At 46.3% G+C, this 23,428-nt stretch overlaps 1 protein-coding gene and 1 pseudogene across 1 annotated transcript in view; one reads left to right on the forward strand and one right to left on the reverse strand.

The window, feature by feature from the left end:
• Positions 1-2,475: 2,475 nt before the first annotated feature.
• LOC142460104 (E3 ubiquitin-protein ligase RNF213-like) overlaps positions 2,476-23,428 on the forward strand; it is a 142,348-nt gene continuing 121,395 nt past the window's right edge. Inside the window, exons 1-2 of the mRNA XM_075562325.1 lie at positions 2,476-2,593; positions 10,083-10,231. Coding sequence (XP_075418440.1) covers positions 2,500-2,593; positions 10,083-10,231 — 243 coding nt within the window. The 5' untranslated portion in view covers positions 2,476-2,499. The remainder of the gene's footprint in view (positions 2,594-10,082; positions 10,232-23,428) is intronic.
• On the reverse strand, positions 5,658-7,573 carry LOC142458437 (serine/threonine-protein phosphatase 2A 56 kDa regulatory subunit beta isoform pseudogene; annotated as a pseudogene).

A 23,428-nucleotide genomic window follows, 5' to 3' on the forward strand; every position in this document is an offset into this window, starting at 1 on the left:
TATATGCCCTTAAATTATGTTGAGGCATTTCCTTTCTTTTTCTATTTTGTTGAGTATTTTTAATAGGAATGGATGCTGGGTTTATCAAATGCTCTTTCTGCATCAGTTGATGTGATTATTGGTTCTTTTCCTTTGTTTTATGTATGTGGTGGGTTACATTGATTGTTTTTGCTAAAGTCGAACCATTCTTTGCATACCTGGTATGAATCCCACTTGGTCATGATATGCTGTTCACACATACACTACACCCCAATGTCTTAGTGGATTTGGGGGGAACTTTTGCATCTAAGTTTATGAGTGATGTTGGCCTATAATTTTCTTTTTTTTAGTGATGTCTGCCTGGGTTGTTTTGTTTTGGGTATTAGAATTATGCTCACTTCCTAAAATGAATTCAAGAGTTTTCCACTCTTTTCTATAGTCTGGAATAGTTTGAGTAGAATTTATATCAGCTCTTCCCTGATGTTTGATATAATTCACCAGTGAAGTTATCTGAGCTGTGACTTTTTTTGTTTTTATTGTTATTGGGCATTTTTAAATGAGCTCATCAGTTTCTTCTTTTGCTATAAGTCTGTTCAGATTTTCTACTTCAGTCTGTGTTAATTTAGGTAGGCAATGTGTTTCTAGAAATTTGTTTTAGATTTCCAATTTGTTAGTGTACAGTCTTTCACAAGCATTCTGTTATCTCTTTTATGTTAGTTGGAGCTGCTGTAATTTCATCCATTTAACTTCCTGCTTGTGCTATTTGCATCTTCTTATTTTCCTTTGTTAGATCTGCTAGTGGTGTGTGTTTTTTTAATCCCTTAAGCGAAACAGTTTCTTGCATTGTTGGTTCTCTTTATTGTTTCTCTGTTTTTTATTTCATGTTTTTCTTTGTTAATCTTTATTATCTCACTTCTGGGGACTGTAGGCTTATTTTACTGTTCTTTTTCTAATGGTTGGAAACGTTAGGTTACAGTGTTGATTTTGATCCCTTCTTTATTGATGTATTTATTGCTATAAATTGTCCTTTAAGTACTACCTTTACTGTGTCCCAAAAGTTGTCTTTTCATTGTTGTAAGCTTCAAAGAATTTCTTATCTCCTCTATTACTCAGTAGTATTTATGTGGGGGTAGTATTCAATTTCCATGTATTTTATTTTTCCCCTTGATCTTGCTGGTTGATTTTGAAATTCATTATATTTTGAGATGAGGAAATATTTTTGTAATATCTTAGTGTTTTAAAATTTTATTGAGACTTGTTTTGTGGCCTAATATATGGTCTATTTTAAAGAGTGTTTCATGTGCACTGCAAAGATGTATATTGTTATTGAGTGGGATATTCTGTGTATAAGTTGGTTGATTGTGCTGTTTAGCCCCTCTGTCTTTATTGGGCTTCTTTCTAGTGGTTCTTTTCTTTATTAAAAGTGATGTATCGAAGTTACCTACTCTTATTGTACAGTTATCTCTTTCTCTCTTCTGCTGTACATTTGGTTAATGTATTGTGAAGCTCTAGTATTGGGTTTATAGATATGTATAAGGTTATATCCTCGAGTTCACTTGGCCACTTAATCTTTATACAGTGCTCTTCTTTGTCTCTTTTGCTGGAGTTTCCTCGAAGTATATTTCATCTTAAATTAATATTGCCACCCCAGTTCTTTTTTGATTGCCGTTGTCTTGGTTTATTATCCATCCTTTGATTTTTAGTTGATTTATGTCCTTGTGTCTAAGGTGTAGACAGCTTAGTGATGGGTCCTGTTTATTTAGCTATGCTGCTACTCTGCATATTGAACCACTTACATTTAGGGTAATTATTGATAGGTATGAATTTGTTGCTGTCATCTGGCTGTGTGTCAGCGTGTGTGTGTGTGTGTGTGTGTTTATTGGTGGTAGGTACAATGAGGTCTTCTGGTCAGTGTAGAGGGGTGTGGGGAAACAGGTGCAAAAGGGCTGAGTGAGGGTGAGGGGCATGTAGGTAGAGTGGGGGCTGTATTGGGGTCAGCTTAAGGTCCTGGAAACTTGGTGTGGGGGCAGCAGAAGGGGCTGAGTGACAGAAGCCACCTGTGGGGGAAAGAAGCAAGGACAGGCAGCGAGGGGTTGGTCAGGGGAGCAGTGAGTCCTGCTTGTTAGGAGGTGCCCTCCAGGCCGGCCCCACTCACAGCCACCCCACGTATAACTGCGCAGCACTGCCCAGCCCTGTGCCATTCACACCCTCTTTCCCACGTCTGAGAACACTGCCACTGTGTCAGTCCACCTTGTAGAGGGTCTTCGGGACTAGCCCATCCTGAGCCCATGTCCAAAGTGTGTGAGAAGTCTCGCCATGCTAGTGTCTAAGCAGGAGCATTCAGGCCCTACTTCCTGGAAGACTCGAGTTTGTCCAGTCCTGACAGTGGGGGTGGCCCACAGTAATTTCACTCTCACAGAAACCGAAACCAGCTCAGGTCACATGATTTGAACATCAGTATATAGCCCAGTGCCTGGGGACTCCAGCTAAGAGGTCTGCAAGGGACGCTGCCCTGGGGGCATGGAGTGCACTTCCTGTCATCATGTCTCAACAGAGGCAAGGCCTAAATTCTGCAGTGAGTGTGGCGTCAGTCTTCAAGCAGTGCCCACCCCAGGTGAGCCCACAGGGCACCCACAGGGTTAAGGGAGTCTGGCTCCGCCTTCTTCCCCTGGAACTCAGAAACCGGCCGCGTTGTGGCAGGGAGGACCAGGAAGAGAGGCATTTTTCAGAACAAAGCAGCCCGGCCAGGTCCAGGGCTGTGGCTCAGCTTCTTGTTGATTGCCATCTCATTTCTCAGAGTGGACCTTGACGACCCTGTGCCCGTGGGGGACAGTGAGGGGCGGGGCTGGGCTGGACTGGCTGAGGTGCAGCTGAGCAAAGGAGGCCCCTCGCTGTGGGGTCTGAGGAGTCACGGGAGTGTGGGGGGCTCCACTGTAGCAGGGCTTCTTGCGTTCAATCTGATTCAGCCCCGCTGAGCACGGGCATTTCCACCCGGATATATTGAATCAGAACAGAAACTTCCACCTGACCCCGGGCCATCCTGCTGTAGACGCAGAATCTATAAGAATCACCTGGGGGTCCTGGGCAGCTGCTGAAGAATTCTGGCCGTCTGAGGTGGAAAGGCACATTCTCCGCAAGGGCAAGACCAGCAGAACCCATTCATCAGGGGCCCTGGTGTGTAGGTGATGGTGGGGGTCCCCGAGACTTGCTTCCCACCTCTGCGTCCTTCCTTCTCAGGAAGGTGGGGACCCTTGGGTGCCGTACTTGGTGTTAGGGGTGGAGGAGACAGCCCCCTTTCTCTGGTGTCTGCTGCCATAGATGGATGAAGTGTACCCTGGGGGGCGCTGTTTTCTCTCAGAGGTGTGGGTCTCCATTCTTGCCCAGTGAGATGAGGGGTGCTTTGGGGAGTGGTCAGGCATGGGGGTCAGCTCGGCTCTGAGCCTGGCTCTCCGGGTCCCCCAACACAGAGTCCCTCTCTCTGGCTGTGCAGTTGTCACTGGCGGTGGCTGAGCACTCAGCGTCCTGCTGGCTCAAGCAGGACTTAACAGAGCCTCCACCCCCCACCTTCCAGAATGGGTTAATGACTGTCCCCTCGCCCCCACCCCACCCCCAGCACATGTGGTTTCCTGGTTTTTGTCCCTTTGCAGGAAAGGAAACTGAAAGCAAAATGTGGAGCCTTGGCTGGATGGGGGTGGGGCTGTGGCTACCACTGGGGTGGGTGTTTCTTCCTGCAGTTTGTTATGGGAAGGGCAGCCTTAAAGGGGGGGGGGGGTGCTCAGGAAATCCATCTGCCCAGAGCTCTAAGTCACCTGGGTCTTGAGGGTGAGGGACTGCAGGGATGCAGGTAGGGAGAGGGGAGGGAGACTCTGGGGGGTGGGGACTTGAGAGACCCCTTCCCCCATCCTGGGCACAGGTGGAGCTTGGAAGGTGACACTAGACTGCTCCAAGGGGGTGGTTGTGGGGTTGGAGGTGAGCATTGCCCAGTCCTGCGCTGCCCTCACAGCTCTTCTTATGTTTGGGCCGTTGTTGCAGCCTTGCTAATCTTGCCTTCCTGCCTCCAAGGAGCTGTCCTTCTTCCAATACAGATTTGTTTGTTCACGGTACGTTCAATATTCCTCACCAGCACCACAAGTCAAATGCATGGCTCTTCTTCAGTCTTCCTTACTCAAAGCCCAGCTCCAATGCTGGGGGTCTTCAGATGCTATGCTGCCAGATTCCCTACAGAGCCAACAGCCACTAGGGGTCCTGAGGGTATGCCAAGTCCTCACCGCCCGTCCTGGTTCCACAGGGTCCTTTCACCAGATCTGGGCCTCTGATCACCCCTCCAAGTGCCTCCTGGGAGGAGGGGACCACAGGCACCCCACCAGCTGACCAATACCTCATCTTGCAGAACCTCAACTCTGCCCAGAGTGCCCCCACCCTCACACTGTCCCCGCCCCTCTCCTGCATGGCGACCCCAGCAGGCAGTCACTAACTTCCACCAGGGTCACCTCTGAAAAGCTCCCTTTCACTGATCCCTCCTCAGCTCCCCAAGGGGCCCCTAGCCCTTTACCAGACTCCACCCCAGGCCTGTGGTTCTTCTTGACTGTTTTCTCTTATTAGAAAACAATCATACTTTCCAGGAAACTTGAAAAATACCAGAAATTTTTTAAAAAGCCATCACCCAGAGCCTCCCAGGTCTTACTGCCTTGCACCCTACCTGGCCCCAGGGAGCCCACATGTGTCAGAGTAGAACCTCCTGTGTGCATAGGGGCTCCAAGGCTGGGGTTCCAGCAGCCACACCCCAAGCCTTTCTTCTGAACTGGGTGGTGCTGGAAAAAAGTTAACTTAAAAAAAGAAATCTACTTCCTATCCAGAAAAGTAGCAAAGTTTCCTGACTTGACTAAGCATGAAGCCGGAATGTGGTGGTGAATCATGGGAAGACACTCAGCCCTTTCGAGAGCAGAGAGTGAACAAACATGCAAACCCAAACCTATTACAGGCAGGAGAATTCCACCTTCTGGTGACTGGGTAGGACAGAGCCTAAGTGCCCCCCCTCCCCTCCCCTCCCACATACACACAGGCTACCCTGATTGTAACCTTAAGGGAAGTAAACCACCACAGCTTGCTCCCAAGGAGCTATTGGTAGGTTCAAACCACCAACCTTTGGGTTAGCAGCTGAGTGTGTAACCACTGAGCTACCAGCGAAGGAAGTGCAGCCCACGATACTGGTTATTTGTCCTCCAAGATCAATTTGCAAGTGTTCCTATGTCATTCTGGCTTGGGTCAAAGTCTTAAGTTTGCCTTACCATTATCTTTTTATTTTATTTTTCAAAAACATGGTGAAAGATTTTATCTTTTATTTCCATTTTCCAATGATTTTTTGTCTGCCTTTTATGTGTGTGTAGTAGTTTTTGTTTTCTACGTTATTTTGAAGTTACGATTTTTTTTCTTGATTATTTTTTAAGTCTTTTTTTTTTTCCGAGAGTCTCTCTTTATTGCGTCCACCCCCGGCCAGGGGAGGGGGCTAGACCGGGATGACCGGGACCCCCACCCCAGGACACTGGGGGGGGTCTCTGCTCTCTGTGCCCTCCCCCCTCCCCCTGCCCAATAAATAAAAAGGGGGTGCGGACGTCCCAGGCGAGGAAGGGGCGGACCGGGCAGCCCAGGCCCACGTCTGTGGAGGGGGAGAATAACAAGACCATGGACCCCATGGTGGGTTTGGAGGGCCTCGTGCTGGCACGAGGGAGGGGCAGGTGCGGGAGGCGGCTGGGAGCAGGGCCAGGAACCTGCCTGCAGCTGGCCGGGGCCCAGCAGTGCGGCAGGGCGGGTCCCCAGCTGCGGCTTCCTGGTCAAGCTTGATCTGGTCAAGTCCTGTCAGGAGGGCCTGGGCACTTCCCCGACCTAGACCACCATCTGCCCTTGCCCTCTGGGAAAGCTGCCTTCTTGGGCCAGGCAGGGCATCCTCAGTCCCCTGCCTGGTCAGGGGGAAGCCGAGTCTCTGGATAGAAGAGGGGTGGAGGGGCTGGGCTCCGCTCTCCTCTTGTGGGAACTCTAGCTCTGACCCCCAGTGGCGGCCACCTGGGGGGTGAGCTGCTGGAGGGGGGCCTCCTTAGCCCCCTCCGTGCCCTGTAACCGGCGCAGTCCCAGCTCCTCCAGGCCGTGCCACAGCTCGGGCCTGGGCCTTCTGCTGCTCCTGCTGCTTCTCCAGCTTGTAGGAGGCCGTGAGCTCGTCAAACAGCTTCCCGTCCATCTCCATGAAGGTCTTGAGCACGTTGTAGATCAGAGAGACGATGGTTGGATTCCAGTGCTCCTTGGAGACCTGGTAGAGGGTCCCGAACACAGCGGGCAGAAACTGTGTGGCAGTTGTCCTCGATGAGGCTCAGGATATACTCGTTGTTCCAGAAGTACAGAGCACGCTCTGCCACCTGGAAGTGGGGGCTGGAGACACAGCGAGCCACCTGCTTGAAGAGGGGCTCCTGAATCTTGATGAACTGGGAGGGCTCAATGACATCAAGGACCTCCTCCATCTCCCCCAGAAACATCACCTCCTTCTTGGTGCAGGTCTTGGGCCAGTACTTGAGCAGCCCTCGGATGACATGCTCCGTGAGCGTGGCATCCTTCTCCAGGAACTGCACCACGCAGTATGCCAGCTGGGCGTGAAAGATCGACAGGGACTTGACAGAGTGCAGTGGGATCAGGACCCAGACCAGGAACTGCTTGTGCTCAGTCTTCAGGGGCAGTGCAAAGCCATTGATGATGCTGCCCAAGATCTCCAGGAGCTCAGCGACCCCGTTGAAGTGCTCCAGTTCGTAGATGAACCGCAGGAAGATGTGGTTGCACTGTTTACGGCTGTAGGCCCGCAGCCCCAGGAACTTGCCGTAGACCCGGTGCAGGATGGTCTTCAGGTACTCACGCTCCCGGGGGTCCTCGCTATCAAACAGCTCCAGGAGCATCAGAACAAACTTTTGGTCCACGTATCTCTTGGCCACGGAGGGCTGGAAGTCTGGGCTCTCCAGGAAACGCAGGAAAAACTCAGACCAGCTGCAGGTATGGCCACGAAGGCTCCAAGTTGGGCTTGTCCTCTTCAGGGTCAAACTCGGGGTTCTCACTGGGCGGCAGGGTCCGGAAGATGTTCACCGAGATCATGCGGATGACGTCCGGGTAGACAGGCTCGATGAGGACGCCCCGCGTGCTCCCCACACACTCCACCAGCTCGTTGAGGGCCGCCCGCTTCACCTCCTTCCCCTTCAGGTCCGCCACGCAGTCCAAGAAGTCAAAGACCACCCCGCACTGGGCCAGCTTTGAGCGGGGACATCTTTGAGCAGGGGCAGCGGTGTGAGCTCTTGCTGGCTGCTCTGATATCGAAATTGGGAGGAGCTGTGTGAGCGCCTGGGCCTGGCCCTGCGCAGGGAGCGGCGAGAGAAGCCGTCCACCTTGTCGGGAGGGGGCACGGGCGACAGCCCCGGGGAAGAGGGGCTGGTGGGGGTGCTCGCAGGCGGTAGCTTTGTCTCCATGGTGGCCAGGCAGTGGTCAAGACTTCAAAGCCTTCAGGGGTCTCTCTGGACCTGGAGAGGATGCTGGCTGAGACTAGGCTTACTAACTGGGGCCCATCCTGTCCGGGCGTGAGGGGGGGGTGGGCACAACAACAGTCCTGCCCCCCCCCCCGAGGGCCTCCAGCAGCTTCCCAGTCCTGGGGGGCAGGCAGGCTAGAGAGAAGGATGGCTCAGGTGTCAGGTCCCTCCTGGAGTCCCAGAGTCCGGGTAGGGTCCCACCTGACTTTCTCAGAAACCGACTTTGGCCCCAAGCGCCAGGGGCTGCCCGCGGAAGCAGCGGCGGCGGCGGCAGCGGCACTCAGGGAGCCAGCCGGGGCTGGGCGGAGGCGCTCCTGGGTTCTCCCGCGGGTTTCAGGGGGCTGGGGCATCCCCCCCAGTTCAGCCCCGAGCCCGGGCGCGGGCGCTCAACGGGCTCCAGGCTGCCCCGGTGGAGCGCGGACCTCTGCCCAGAGTCTGGGGCTCGAGCCGACGCAGCGCCGCGGAGCCCCGCTCGGTGCGCACCGGCACCCCCATGTGTTGTAGTTTTTGTTTTCTACGTTATTTTGAAGTTACGATTTTTTTCTTGATTATTTTTTAAGTCATTTTATTGGGAGCTTTTACAGCTCTTATAACAAGCCATATATCAATTGTAACAGGCATATTTGTACATATGTTGCTATCATCTTTTTCTAAACATTTACTTATTATGTGAGCCCTTGGGATCAGTTCTTTTTCCCTCCTTTCTCCACTCCCACCCTTTTGACCCCTTGATAAATTATTATTCTTTTTATATCTTACACTGACTGCTGTCTCCTTTTACCCACGTCTCTATTGTTTGTCCCCCTCATTTGGGGTTGTTGTTTTTTTTTAAGAGAACATCTATCAAGTTTTAAGTGGGACATGGACAGGATAACTACAGAGACTTGTCACCCTGGTGAGAGAGACGATCAGCACAAGGCCATAATGGTGTCCAGGGGTTTACTGTGAGACATGGGAGGTCAGAGAAAATTGGCCAAGCAATCTAATCTGGTGGGAGTCTGGGTGGGCTTAGGGCCAGCATTGAGGCAGTTGCATTATGGAAGGCCAAGGGGGTTACAAGATTGGCCTAGAGGATTCTCTGAGGCAGCAAGATTGGGTGATCTCCATCAGGACACGCCATCAAGGACATCACCTTGGGAGATGGCCCCTCCCTGCGCTGGTCAGGGGGGTGGAGGCAATCCACTGCACTCTCTGAGAGGACCGTGTGCTCCAAATCATACCATGATCATTCACAGCTGGTGAAGGGAGCAGGATGAGGGACAGACACTGGTCATCGGTGCCCCACCTCAAGCTGCATCCTATCTGCCACACTTGGGTAAGGCTCACAGCACACCAACAGTGCTCAGCAGAAGGAATGCCCGACCACACTTCATTGGCCTCAGGTGTGGCATGCTCAGGGCTCTCACTACATCTCGGCACCCACCGGAACTGTCCTTCACCTGCCAGTGGAGGCACAGTGGGGCCCCAGCCTCAAATATCAGGTCTGTGGGTACCCTAAGTGGTGGAGGGGGCAGATACCTCCAAAATCCTGAAGCCCATCCACCCTTGGTGAAGGGTGTGATTGGGAGATACGGGGTTCTAAATAGATTAAACTGATCAAGTCCCACCCTCCAGCTGGCTGCTGTGCCCCACATTCTTGTGCGGTTTGGGCGTGGGGCTTGGGAGGTGGGTGGGTAGGTGGAAGTCTTAATCCTGTTTATGAGATTCATTCGGCACCTGTTTCCTGAGCACCTTGTATATCCTTGCACAGGGGGCCCAAAGGGAGAAGGCAGCTGTAACTGACCAGATTGGGGGGAGCTGTAAGTGCCTGGGCATGGGGTGCACCCTGGGGACCCCTCACCCTTGGAAGAAGGTCCTGAGGACCAGGCCAAAAAGGACAGCAGTTCATGCCAGCCCCAGGAACAGGCTTGGGAGAGAGGGTTTCTAATGCAGATCCCGATGAAAGCAGGGCCCTGGAGGGCTTTCCTCAGTGGAAAGGTGTGACAGTCTGTTTTCATAAAGATGACAGCCTGGGAGACCCACTGGGGCAGTTCCCCACTGTCCTTGGGGGGTTGCTGCCTATCCATGACCATGAGTTGACCACGAGTTAAAGTCCAGAGGGGCTGCTGGGTCAAGTGGCCATGTAGACAGCTGCTATGGGCAGCAGTGGATTGGTGACTAGCCTGGGAGTGGATGAGTGTGGTGACTCTCGCGGCCCTGAGCCAGTGCCGGGGACGCTGGGAATGGGGTGCAGACACTGAGGGGAGACAGCCTTGCTGGTAGGGGTGTGGAGTGAGGAGTTCACTTTTGGAGCCTCGGTTCTCCTCCCCCGAGTGAGGGAGGGAGGAGCTGGACTCCTGGCTGGGAGGTCTCTCAGTTCAACCCTCATGTTGCTACAGGAGGGCCTTTGACCGCTGGTCTGTGGGCCCTGCAGGATGGCAGATGGGGCAGAGAGGGAGGAGCGTGGTGTTCATCTTCCATGAACTCAGTGGGCATCAGGTGAATAATGCAGAGTCCCTTTCATGTTCTGCACCTGCTCCCCGAGATGTGACCTTCCCTTGTCCACTGCAGACCCCAGGATCCACAGCACCAAGCCTGTTCCAGACGAGGAAGTTGAGTGTGGGAAGGAACTGAAGGAAGACAGCATCCTGTCCATGGTCCAGGGCTCAGGTGACTGCCAAGAGAACCCAGATGAACCCTGTGTACACACCGTCCAGAGGGTGAGTGGGCTCTGTTCCCTTTCCTTCCCCACCCTGTGCTACAGGGAGGCAGCTTCCTGGTGCTTTTTCTTTAGGGCCTGTTTTAGGATGGGTGTTCTAGAAGAGCAAATCCAGCAAAACTTATAAAACAAGAGGACTTAACAACAGTGATAGAAAAACTCCCTTATCTTTTAATACCATTGTCTAGGAACTCTTTGAAGCCCATATGTGTGTGTGTGTGAGTGTGTGTGTGTGTGTTGTTTTATTTTGAGTTGGACAATCATATGGCCAGGAATGACAAATTCAAGAGGAATGGAGTTGCATTGCTTGTCAAAAAGAACATTTCAAGATATTTCTTGAAGTACAATTCTGTCTGTGATAGGATAATATCTAAACACCTGCAAGGAAGTCCCATTAATATAATTCATATTCAAAATGTATGTACCAACTGCTATAGCTAGTGGTGAAAAATTCAAGAATTCTTACTTCTCCAGTTGAGGTTGATCAATCACACAATCAAGATATATTAATTATCACTGGCAACTGGAATATGGAAGTTGGACACTAAGAGTTAGGAAGAGTAGTTGGAAAATATGGCCTTGGTGACAGAAACAAAGCTGGAGATAACATTTTGCAAGACTAATTACTTGAGGCACTTACTAATGAAGATAAAAGACTACATCCTTCAGTGTGAACTACACCTTAATTTGAAGGAAACAAAAAGCTTCATAATTGGACTAATAGACAACATCATCATAATTGGAGAAAAGACTGAAGTTGTCAAGCACTTCCAGTGGCCTCATATGTGTGTGGAAGTTGGACATTGTGTAAGGAAGACTGAAGAAGGCTCGATGCATTTGAATGGCGGTGCTTGTGAAGAATATTAAAAGTACTATGGACTGCCCAAAGGACATACACATCTGTCTTGGAAGAAGTATGGCCAGAGTGCCCCTTATAGGCAAGGATGGTGAAACTGTCTTACATACTTTGGGCATGTCAGAAAAAAACAGTCCCCAGAGAAGGACCTCAATGCTTGGTAAAATAAAGGGGCAGTGAAAAGGCATATGTCAGTCATATCTTAAATAGGATCCAAATATATAAAGACCTGAAAGTGGGCTCACGTTTATTTTTGAGGTTTTCATACTCCAGGACAAGGGCTTGATTGTGGAATTGATGGCAGATAGTAAGGTACCCATTGTTGATAGAATTTTTTCTAGGTTCCCATAATATTGGGTAATTGTTTCCTCTTCAGAATTTAATGACACCATTGGAAAAGCCCTGTTCGGATTGGGCTCTGCCCAATGGTAAACTATTTAATTTTCAATTTGATACAGTCCTTTTATCATTTATTGTAAATTGGGTTTAGTGTTCACAGATCATCAATTTTACACTAAACAATTCATACATTTTGTTTCATCTCATCCAGATTTCTCACGGAATAGCAGTCCCAAATCCATTGTTTCTTAGACTTCTTCTCTAGGCTTGGAACTTTCCTCTTGGCTGAATTTGTAAAGGCTACTTTACAAGACAATTGACTTGTTCTGCTTCACTTTGGTCATTTTTTCCAAATGCTTTAGTTTCTGTTCCAATGTTTAGACTAGCTTATAGGCTATGGATGGTGAAGGAGTCCTGGTGGCAAGGGGGTGAAGTTTTAGGCTGCTGACTGAAAAATCAGTGGTTCAAATCCACCAGTCAGACCATGGAAGAGTGATCAGGCTGCTGCTCCCATAAAGACTTACTGTCTTGGATACCTTATGGAGCAATTCTACTCTGTCCTGCGAATCAGAATCGACTTGGTGGCAATGTTTGTTTGTTTGTTGTTTAGCTTATAGCAGCGGTTCTCAACCTGTGGGTCACGATCCCTTTGGGGATAAAACAACCTCTTCACAGGGGTCACCCGATTCATAGCAGTAGCAAAATTACAGTTGTGAAGTAGCAATGAAAATAATTGGGGGTCACCACCACATGAGGAACTGTATTAAAAGGGCACAGGATTAGGAAGATTGAGAACCACTGGCTTATAGGCTCCGGTGGTCAGTTCTGGATTGGGGGCTATATTTTATTTTATTTTTACAGTCTATTCTTTGACATTTGATTAGTTCAGCTAAATTAGGATGGCGCCCATTTTGGAATATGGAGTTGAAACATTCCAATTCCCAGTTCCTCTAACTTTAAGCCTGAATGTTCAATTAAAGCTTTGGTTAAATTATTTAAATAGTTGTAAACATTCTCTCCTTTTCTTGTTTACAACTTTGAACATTAACCCAGTCAATTTTCTGGGAGAAAATGTGGGGGTTGGTATCTATAAATAATTTAATACTTTGTTGACAAGCTATTTTAAGACAAAACTATACCTGGTGGCCAGCTAAATAAAGGCTCATCTTGCTTCCAGGCTGAAAACTAGCACAAACTAATGTAAGTGCATACATACCAGCCAGCAGTGTTTAGCAATGTGTTAACAATGGCTTTATTTTGTTGCAAAAGTTATGTACCTGTAACATTGGTTCTTATAAGCTAGAGAACTTTCTGGGTTTTCCCATTGGCCTCTTCCTTGGGCATCCCTTGGTCCTACTACCATTTTTACTAAATTACATAAATCTGCTATTCCAGATTAATGAATTTCCATTAAAATCCTAAATTCCCAGTTAAACTTCTAGGAGAGCTCTTGGAGATTAGGGAAGTCTTGTATAATCATGTGAGTTCCACTTTAGACCAAGAAGTAAATATGATATGTGAAGGTTTATTTAAATCTTTGAAATACTTTATCTTTGAGGTGACTTTTAAGTCATCTCTGGGAAGGTAACTGTGATGGATTTTTCCAAACTTTTCCCTTGGCAGGTTTATTAGGATTGAAGGGGAGTTCAAAGCAGGTTTTATTTGGGGATAAAAATATGGAGATGGATATAAAGAAGAGTCCATTGCTGAAGGAGCAGTTGGAATGGAAATAGGAAGAACGGGAGTAAGACAGCTGAAATTTTACTTAATTTGAAGATGCTGTGTCTCGTGAGTGTCATTTTACTTTCTTGGCATCTTTTAGAGGCTTCCAGGTCCCAGTAAAAGTAGGTGTCCCACAGTGGTTATAGAATCCACGATCTTTTCTACTTTACTGTACAGAAATGAACTTTGTTGTGAGGTGCCATTGAGTTGCTGCCAACCTTCTGCACAACACAATAAAACTCGACCCCGTCCTGAGCCACTCTCGAAATCCTCCTGTGCTCGAGCCCATTGCTACAGCCACTGTGTCAGTCCATCTTGTCAAAGGCCTTCCTCTCTTTTGCTGCCTTTCCACTGTACTTAATATGCTGTCTGTGATTGGTAGGTTTTTTGGTGCTAACATGGCACCTATAAGAAGATATAGGTGGAGTTTAGCCTGTTGATCAAGTTACAACCTGATGATGCCCATTGGAGGTGTGGCTGAGATACATGCCTTTGTGGAGGCTGGCCTCTCTCTCGCTCTCCCACCCTGGTGGTCAGACTGGTGAGCTGCTTAGTCTCCTACCCTACCTCATCATGTGTGTCTTGCTACAGTGGGCCACACAGCACTCCGCGCCACCTTGACAAGCCTACCGTGGACTGCCTCAGAGTGCCAGGCTGTTCTGCAGCACTGTGGCACCACCCGACCTTGCTGTGCCTGCTGTCTGGGGGCCCACTCCACTCATTTTGCCATGTCTCCAGATGACACACTGTCAATCAAACAACCACACTGCATTGCTACACTGCGAGGTTCCATACTGACTTGCTTCACTGCACTTCGGTTCAGGCCTCTGCTACACTTCCCCACCCCCCCCCCTACCTACTTTCTACTTTTTTGCCCTTAGAGCCTGGTGGCCGAGTGAGTTGGAAAGACCTTCATTCAGTGTATTAACTGACCCACGAAAAGGACTCAGACTAAGCCCTCTGTACTACTTTGTGGGCTGCTTTGCTATTATGATTCCTTTTCACTGAATAAAAAAAATCCCACCATATACAGAATCAAAAGTGTCTTGCTTTTGCTTCTCTAGAGAACCCTGTGTAATACAATGTCCTACTCCAGGGACTGGCCTTCCCTGACGACGTCCAAAGTAGGTAAGGCAGTTTCACCATTCTTGCCTTTAAGGAGCACACTGGCTGTACTTCTTCCAAGATAGACTTGTTTGGCCTTTTGGCAACCATGGTACTGTCCATATTCTTCTCTAGTACCATAATCCAAGTGTGAATCATGATGATCCTATTGCTTTCTATCACACAGGTAGGCCTATTTTACAATACAATGTAGAAAAAACATTATATTTCCACAGTACAGTCGTATTACATAGAGTTCTTCACTCTTTAATAGCACTCCCGTTGCAGCAGGCATCCCTGCACGCTCTCTGCAGCACCCCAAGCTGCCATGGGCCACACCATCACGACTTCTTGTGAGATCACCCAGTACAGCACCATCCTCATGGGTCCACAAAAACCCAACCAGCGTCCCCTGAGAGGACCATCCAACTTTCCCTCCAAATAACAGAATACTGGTTGACTAGGGAAAGAGTGAAGCCACAGGAAGATAAAATGGTAGGCAATTCCATAGTGAAATTAGCTGCAGTTTGAAGAAGCCTTCCTACGATTCTCCCAAAGAGAGCCAGTGCTCTTTGACTCCCTGGAAAATGGCACTTGGCTCCTCAAAAACAATACAACACAAACAGCAATCAAGCCCAACTACCTCAATGAAAAACAGGAGAAAAAAAGAGAAATGGCAGAAGATGTCTTGACGTGCATAGAAGAAGCAGACATTGATCTGCCACAGGAAGAAATGTTCAGAAAGCTGCTTGGAGTCATACTGGATATGAAGGAAAAAATACAGAAAAAGGATGAAATTATAGAAGAGATAAAGTCTATACATCAAAGGAAAATACAAGAGCTTAGAGATGAGATAACAAAAACCATAGCAGACTCACGGACTTTGCCAATCAACTGGAGGAGGCAGAGAACTGCACCAGTGACCTAGAAGACATCCAAGCAGACTTTAACAGACGTGAACAAAAATCTAGTAAGCTCATCAGAGAAGCTGAAGAAAACCTAAGGGCTATGTCTGATGCTATGAAGAGGAACATCAGAATAATTGGATTACCAGAGGAAGGAACAACAAAGAAGTGATCTGCAACAATACTGAGAAGATTCTTGGAGGAAAATTCCTCAGCTTAATGACTGAAAACCAGGTAACCATTCAAGAGGCTGACAGAACACAAGTTAGACAGAATCCTAAGAAGCCACCAAGGCACATAATATTAAGCTATCCAACTTTGAAAAAAAAGGAGAAAATCATGAGAACATCTAGGGTAAAACAAGCATTCACATCTAAAGTTTCCCAAATAAGAATATGCTCAGACCTATCAGCAGACACCACGGAGAAGAGTAGAGTAACATATTCCAAAAATTGAAGGAAAATAATATAAACCCAAGAATATTCTACCCAACCAAATTATCTGTCGAGAGAGAGAGAGAAGTCTTCCCACAGGAAAAACTCAAAGAATATGTTAGAAGCAACCCAGCCCTACAAAAGATCCTTGCCAATCCACTATGGGCAGAAGAACAGTACTCACCAAGCATAAATAAGAGACTGCCACATAGAACAACCCCACCCAGAAGCCAACAAAGAGAAAATAGGCCCCAAGATAGCATTGGCTTAAGGGTGGAAAGAAGTCAACAATGAACCACACACACATACAAACATGCACAACACACTAATAAGAAAGGGAGGAAGGAAAAACCCAATGCAAAGGTATAAGATGACATTACAGAGTCCACAGATGGAGATAAATAACCCAGAATAACAATGGACTGAACTCAGGCATTGAAAGACTGAGGCTAGCAGACTGGCTTACAAAACACGACTCATCAATCTGCTGCCTACAGGAGAAACATGTCAAGACTACAAATAAAAATAGGGTGAGAATCAAAGGCTGGAGAAAAGCATACCAAACAAACAGCAATTCAAAAATATCAGTGGTTGCAACCCTAATCTCGGATAAAATTGACCTTAAAGCACAAACCATAAAAAGAGATGAGGGACACTATATAATGCTCAAGGGAATGGTAGACAAAGAACCACTAAACATTTAACACATATATTCCCCGAGAGACCCACTGAATATGTCAACCAAACACTCCAACAGATGAAAAAGAAATCACAGCCTCAACAATTATAGTAGGTGACATCAATACACCACACTCTGAGAAATATACATCACAGGGAAAGAAACTCAACAAGGAGGCTAGAGATCTAACCTCTACAATTAGACAATTTGACCTGATATTTACAGAGCTTTTAATCAAAATACCAATAAAAATCACATTCTTTTCAAGCCCACATGGCACATGTTCAAAGACAGACCTCATGCTGGAGCATAAATTTAAGCACATTGATCTCACACAGACCTCTCTCTCTGACCACTGTGCCATAAGGCTGGAAATCAACAAAAGAAAGATGAATAAAACAAGAGCAAACAATTGGAGGATGAACAATTCTCTATTGCAAAAGGAATGTATACTGGCCCAGACCAGATATGAAATTGGGAAATTTCTAGAAACCAATGATAATGAGAACAGGACATACCAAAACTTATGAGACACAGAAAAGGCAGTTATCAGAGGGAGTTTCATAGTAATATATGCAAATATGAAAAAGGGAGAGAGAATTATGATTGATAGGCTGGCACAAAATTTACAGCAACTAGAGCAGAGTCAACAGGACAATCCTAATAGCAAAATAAAAGGAATAATAAAAATCAGAGCTGAGGTTCAGAAAGGGAAAATAAGACAACTGGAAAAAAATCAATGCTGCTAAAAGTTGGTTATTTGAAAGGAAAAACAAAAATGACAGACCACTAGCAAACCTAACCAAAGAAAGGAAGGAACAAATTTCAGTAGCAAGGATGAGGGATGAAAGAGGGGACATTGCAACAGACCCTAATGAAATCAACAGGATAATTACACAGTATTATGAAGGACTGTACTCCAATGAATTCAACAACTTGGAAGACATAGAAAAATTCTTGGAAAAACAATCCCTCCCTAGACTATCCCCAATGGATGTCAAGAAACTCAACATACCCATAGCAATAGGAGAAATAGACAAGGTTATCAAGCGATTACCCACAAAAAAAACTCTCCTATTCTAGATGGCTTCGTAGGAGAATTCTACCAACCATCCAGGGAAGAACAGACACCAATCCTACACAAACTCTTTCAGAACATAGTAAAAGATGGCAAACTCCCGGACTTCTAGGAAGCTAGTATACGTCTCATACTGAAACTGGGCAGGGATCCCACAAGAATTGAGAACTAGACCAATATCCCTAATAAACAACTGTTCAAAAATCCTTAACAAAATATTGGTCAACAGAATACAAAAATATATAAAACAAATAATTCACCACGACCAAGTGGGATTCATACCAGGGATGCAGGGATGGTTCACCATATGAAAGACCATTAGTATCATTCACCACATTGACACGAAAAACTATAAAAACCACATGATAATTTCGATAGATGCGGAAAAAGCATTCAACAACATCCAACACCAATTCCTGTTTAAGACACTCAAGAAGATAAGAATAGAAGGAAAATTTCTTAAGATAATACAAGCTGTATATCACAAACCAACATACAATGGGGTAGTCAATGGAGAAAAGACACACACAATCCAGTGAAAAGGGGGACCAGACAAGGATGCCCTTTGTCCCCACTCGTACTTAACATCGTACTGGAGGTTTTAGCTAACAGCATAAGGCAAAGAAAAGACATCAAAAGTATTCGCCTGGAGAAGGAAGAGGTGAAACTATCATTATTTGCTGATGATATAATTTTATATATGGAAAATCCCAAAAACTCCATAAGGGGAAGTACTGGAAGCAATAGACGAATATGGCAGAGGCTCAGGATACAAGATCAACAAACAGAAGTCTATTGGACTGATATACACAGCAGACAAGACCACAGAAGAGATAAAAAAGGTGGTACTCTTTTGTAGGAGGCCTGGTAGGGTGTGATTATGGGTAATGTAACCGAGAGGAATTAATTACTGAAACCCAAATGAAGGCTTAGCATGATAGTGGGCCAAGAGGAAAATAAAAGGAAATAGAGGAAAGAACTAGGAGGCAAAGGGCATTTATCGAGGTCTAAGTAAAGGCATGTACATATGTAAATATATTTATATATGATAGGGAAATAGATCTATGTGAATACATTTATAGGTTTAGTATTAAGGTAGCAGATAGACATTGGGCCTCCACTCTAGTACTCCCTCAATGCAAGAATACTTTGTTCTATTAAACTGGCATTCCATGATGTTCACCTTCCTGACATGATCGCAGAAGGCAAACCAGGTGCATAAACCAATGTGGTGAAGAAAGCTGATGGAGCCCGGCTATCAAAAGATATAATGTCTAGGGTCTTAAATACTTGAAGGTAAACAAGTGGCCATCTAGCTCAGAAGCAACAAAGCCTACATGGAAGAAGCAGACCAGCCTGTGTGATCACGAGGTGTGGAAGGGATCAGTTATCAGGCATCAAAGAACAAAAAATCATATTATGTGTGCTTACCTTCCCGATAAGATCACTGAAGACAAATGGGTGCATAAGCAAATGTGGTGAAGAGAGCTGATGGTGCCCAGCTATCAAAAGATATAGCATGTGGGGTCTTAAAGACTTGAAGGTAAACAAGCAGCCATCTAACTCAGAAGCAACAAAGCCAACACACCAGCCTGTGTGATCATGAGGTGTCGAAGGGATGAAGTATCAGGCATCAAAAAACAAACCAATCAAATAATTGTGAATGAGGGAGAGTGCATATTGGGGACCCAAGACCCATCTATAGGAAACTGGACATCCCCTTACAGAAGGTTTGCGGGGAGGACACGAGCTAGTCAGGGTGCAGTGTAGCAATGATGAAATATACAACTTTCCTCTAGTTCTTAAATGTTTCCTCCACTCCCCTGACCCCCCCACCATCATGATCCCAATTCTACCTTACAAATCTGGCTAGACCAGAGGACGTACACTGGTACAGATAGGAAGTGGAAACACAGGGACTCCAGGATGGATGATCACTTCAGGACCAGTGATGAGAGTGGTAATGCTGGGAGGGTAGAAGGAGAGTGAGGTGCAAAGGAGAAACAGATTATAAGGATCTATATAACCTTCTTGCTGTGGGGATGGACAACAGAAAAGTGAGTGAAGTGAGATGTCGGACAGTGTAAGACATGACATAATAAAAATAATTTATAAATTATCCAGGGTTCATTAGGGAGGGGAAGCAGGGAAGAAGGGGGAAAAATGAGGAGGTGATACCAAGGACTCAGGCAGAAAGCAATTGTTTTGAGAATGATGATGGCAACAAATATGCAAATGTGCTTGACACAATAGATGTATGTATGGATTGTGATAAGAGTTGCCTGAGCCCCAATAAAATTATTTTTTTAAAGATGGCGCCCTTCCCAATAGCCAAGCACAATTTGAACTATTTAGGGATATACCTAAAAGAACAAAAGAGTTATGTGAGGAAAACTGCAGAACACGATTACAGGAAAACAAGAGTGGCCTCCACAAATGGAAGAATAGCCCAAGCTAGTGGATTGGAAGACTCAATATAGTAAAGATAGCAGTTCTGCCCAAGGCACTACATAAATTTAATGCAATCCCAATACAATTACCCACATCTTTCTTCAAAGAAATGGAAAAACTGATTACCAACTTCTTATGGAGCGGGAAGAAGCCCTGAATTAGCAGAGAAGTCCTCAAGAAGAAGGACACAGTGGGAGGATTTGCTTTACTTGACCTTAGCACATATTATACAGTCACAGTGGTCAAAACCACATGGTACTGGTATAATGACAGATACTCAGACCTATGGAAAAACCCAGAAATAAAATCATCATCATTTAGACAACTGATCTTGATAAGGGTCCCCAAAATATCGAATGGGAAGCAGCAGATGCCCTCTTCAATAAGTGGTCCTGGAAAAAATGAAGCAAAACCCTTATCTCACTCCATGCACAAGAATAAACTCAAGATGTATCACAGACCAAGAGGTAAAACCCCAAACTATCAGGGCCATCAATGAGGGAATTGGGACCAACTTGAGAACTTTGCTGTAGGGAATACATAGGCTATCAGAAATAGGGAAGGATACAAAAACAGATGAGTCAAAAATTGATCAGTGGGCTATACTGAGATAAAACACCTGTGTACATCGACCAGATGCACCAAGAGGGTAATAAGAGAGCCCATAGGCTGGGAAAACATCTTTAGCAATGATACATCAGACAAAGGCCTTATTACTAAAATCTACAATACTCTGCTAGCTTCCAAAAAGAAAAAAAAAACGAATTTCCCACTGAGTAGGTGGGTAAAGGACCTGAACAGAAGTTTCACAAGGGCAGAAATCTGAATGGCTAATAAACATATGAGAAAAAGTTCCTGATCATTAGCCATAAGAGAAATGCAAGTTAAAACAACAATGAGATGCCACCTAACACCCTCAAAGATAGCCCAATTAAAAAAATCAGAAAGCAACAAGTGTTGGAGGGGCTGTGGTGAGATAGGAATGTTCATCCACTGCTGGTGGACCTGTAGCTATGTACAGCCACTATAGAAATCAATTTGGTGATATCTGAAACAGATGGAAATTGATCTACCATACGACCCAGAAACCACCCTACTGAGCATATACCCAGTAGAGGCAAGAAACAAACCACAGCTAGACATCTTTGTTCCAATGTTCATCACAGCACAGTTCACAATTGCAAGGAGTTGGAAACAACCCAATTTCCATCAACAGACGAATGGATTAAAAAACTGTGCTACATAAGGGGAAAAGCTACTGTATACGAACATTCCTGGGGTGAGGTCCAGGTAGTATTGCAGGGGCCAGACCAAATCCAGGGATACATATGGTAGCCAACTAAAAAGGAGGAGTAGTGGGAGAACAGGGCACTAACCCATCCAAGGGGCGGGTATTGTTTATATCTCCACAGGGAAAGAGAGACCAGACTTCAACCAGTTTCCAAGATGTGAATGCAACATATCAGCATGAAGCAGGGAACCAGTAGAGAGGTTTGAGGGGCTGGCCCCAATCCCAACTACATGGACAGCCGCCCTTCACGCTAGAAGAATTTACTTCAGAGGACAGCACTGAAGCTACATCTCAGGGAGAGGGACATGTCTGCTCAGAGCGCACGGGAGCAAATGCAGGGGGAGTAAAAGAGGGAAGAACATCCTGGCCCACCATTCCTTGAGGATGATATCTCTGGTCAGAGCAGCCAATTCACAGATAGGACCATAAGGCAGGCCCCACTAGAAGACACAACATCTCTCACTGACCCGTAGCCTTTTTGTGTGATTTTTGTTGTTGCTGTTGTTTTGTTTCCTTTGTTGCTTTGTTTTGCTCTGTCTTGCTTTCGTGCATAATATTATCTCTGCAAGTCTATCTGGATAAAACAGGCGGGACAAACAATCTGAAGAAGAAAACTATAGGACCCACAATTCTTGGGGGACATGGGAGAGGGGTAGGTGGGGAAAGGAAGTGGTTTTAATAACCCCAGGGACAAGGGAACAACAAGTGATCCAAAATTGATGGCGGGGGTGGTGTAAGAGACCTGGTAGGGCTTGATCAAGGGTTGAGCATGATAGTGGGACAAGAGGAAAGTAAAAGGAAATGGAGGAAAGAACTAGGAAGCAAAGGACATTTATAGAGGTCTAAATAAAGGTATGTATGTAGTAAATATATATGAGGATTGGGAAATAGATCTATGTGCATATATTTGTAGGTTTAGTATTAAGGTAGCAGATCCACTCAAGAACTCCCTCAATGCAAGAACACTTTGTTCTATTAAACTGGCGTTCCATGATGCTCACCTCTCCAGGACAGTCACTGAAGACAAAGCAGGTGCATAAGCAAATGTGGTCAAGAAGTCTGATGGTGTTGGCTATCAAAAGATATAGCATCTGGGGTCTTAAAGGTTTAAAGATAAACAAGAGGCCATCTAGCTCAGAAGCAACAAAGCCCACGTGGAAGAAGCATACCAGCCTGTGTGATCACGAGGTGTTGATGGGGTCAGGCATCAAATAACAAATAATCATATCATTGTGAATGAGGGGGAGTGTGGAATGGGAACCCAAAGCCCATCTGTAGGCAACTGGACATCCCCTTACAGAAGGGTTACAGGAAGAAGTTACGCCAGTCAGGGAGGGTGCAGTGTAGCAAAAATGAAACACAGCTTTCCTCCAGTTCTTAAGTGTTTCCTCCCCTGCCCCCCCCCACTATTACAAATCTGGCTGGACCAGAGCATGTACACTGGTACAGATAGGAACTGGAAACACAGGGAATCCAGGACAGATAAACCCCTCAGGACCAGTGATGAGAGTGGTGGTGGAGGGAGAGTGGGGTGGAAAAGGAGAACTGATCACAAGGATTTACATATAAGCCCCTCCCTGGGGGATGGACAACAGAACAGTGGGTGAAGGGAGTCGGACTGTGTAAGACATGACAAACTAATCAAAATTGATAAATTATCAAAGGTTTGTTAGGGAGGGGAAAATGTGGCACTGATACCAAGGGCTCAAGCAGAAAGCAAATGTTTTGAGAATGATGATGGAAATAATGGCACAAATGTGCTTGACACCATGGATGGATGTATGGATTGTGGTAAAAGTTGTATGAGCCCCCAATAAATTGATTTTTTAAATAAGAAAGAAACTAGAGCTGATAGTCTATCCAATGTAATAATTTTCTAAATCAGTGCCCCAAATAACCACAGGAACAGGCCTAAAAACCAAGACACCAAGAACATAAAATTTTTGTGGGTCTGTGATTAACTTTAGAATTGTCCTGTAGCATTTTGCATGCTACTAAAGTACCATCAGCAAGTGTCTCTGCTTCCAGAGAACATGATGAGGTCAGTGTCTCTTCCCTCCACCTCAGAACCCGGCTCCTGCCCTGCCCAGGATGGCTCCTCAGACCCACCCTCTCTGTGACAGTAAGGTAATATTATGTCAACTTGAAGATGTATAAAAGTGTAGGGGTAGTATTCAACCTGTCAATCAGGTCACCACCTGAGGGGACCTCTTTGGGGGTGGGACCTCTCATAAGGAGGGCCTAGAGAACCTCGCCCTCTCTGCCACTAACCCCGAAGTTGCTAAAACCCTGCCATGTTTCCACAGACCCTGGATTCACGTGCCTGGCAGGTGATCTTC

The sequence above is a fragment of the Tenrec ecaudatus genome, chromosome 10 (assembly GCF_050624435.1).
Source record: "Tenrec ecaudatus isolate mTenEca1 chromosome 10, mTenEca1.hap1, whole genome shotgun sequence".
Classification (NCBI taxonomy): Eukaryota; Metazoa; Chordata; class Mammalia; order Afrosoricida; family Tenrecidae; genus Tenrec; species Tenrec ecaudatus.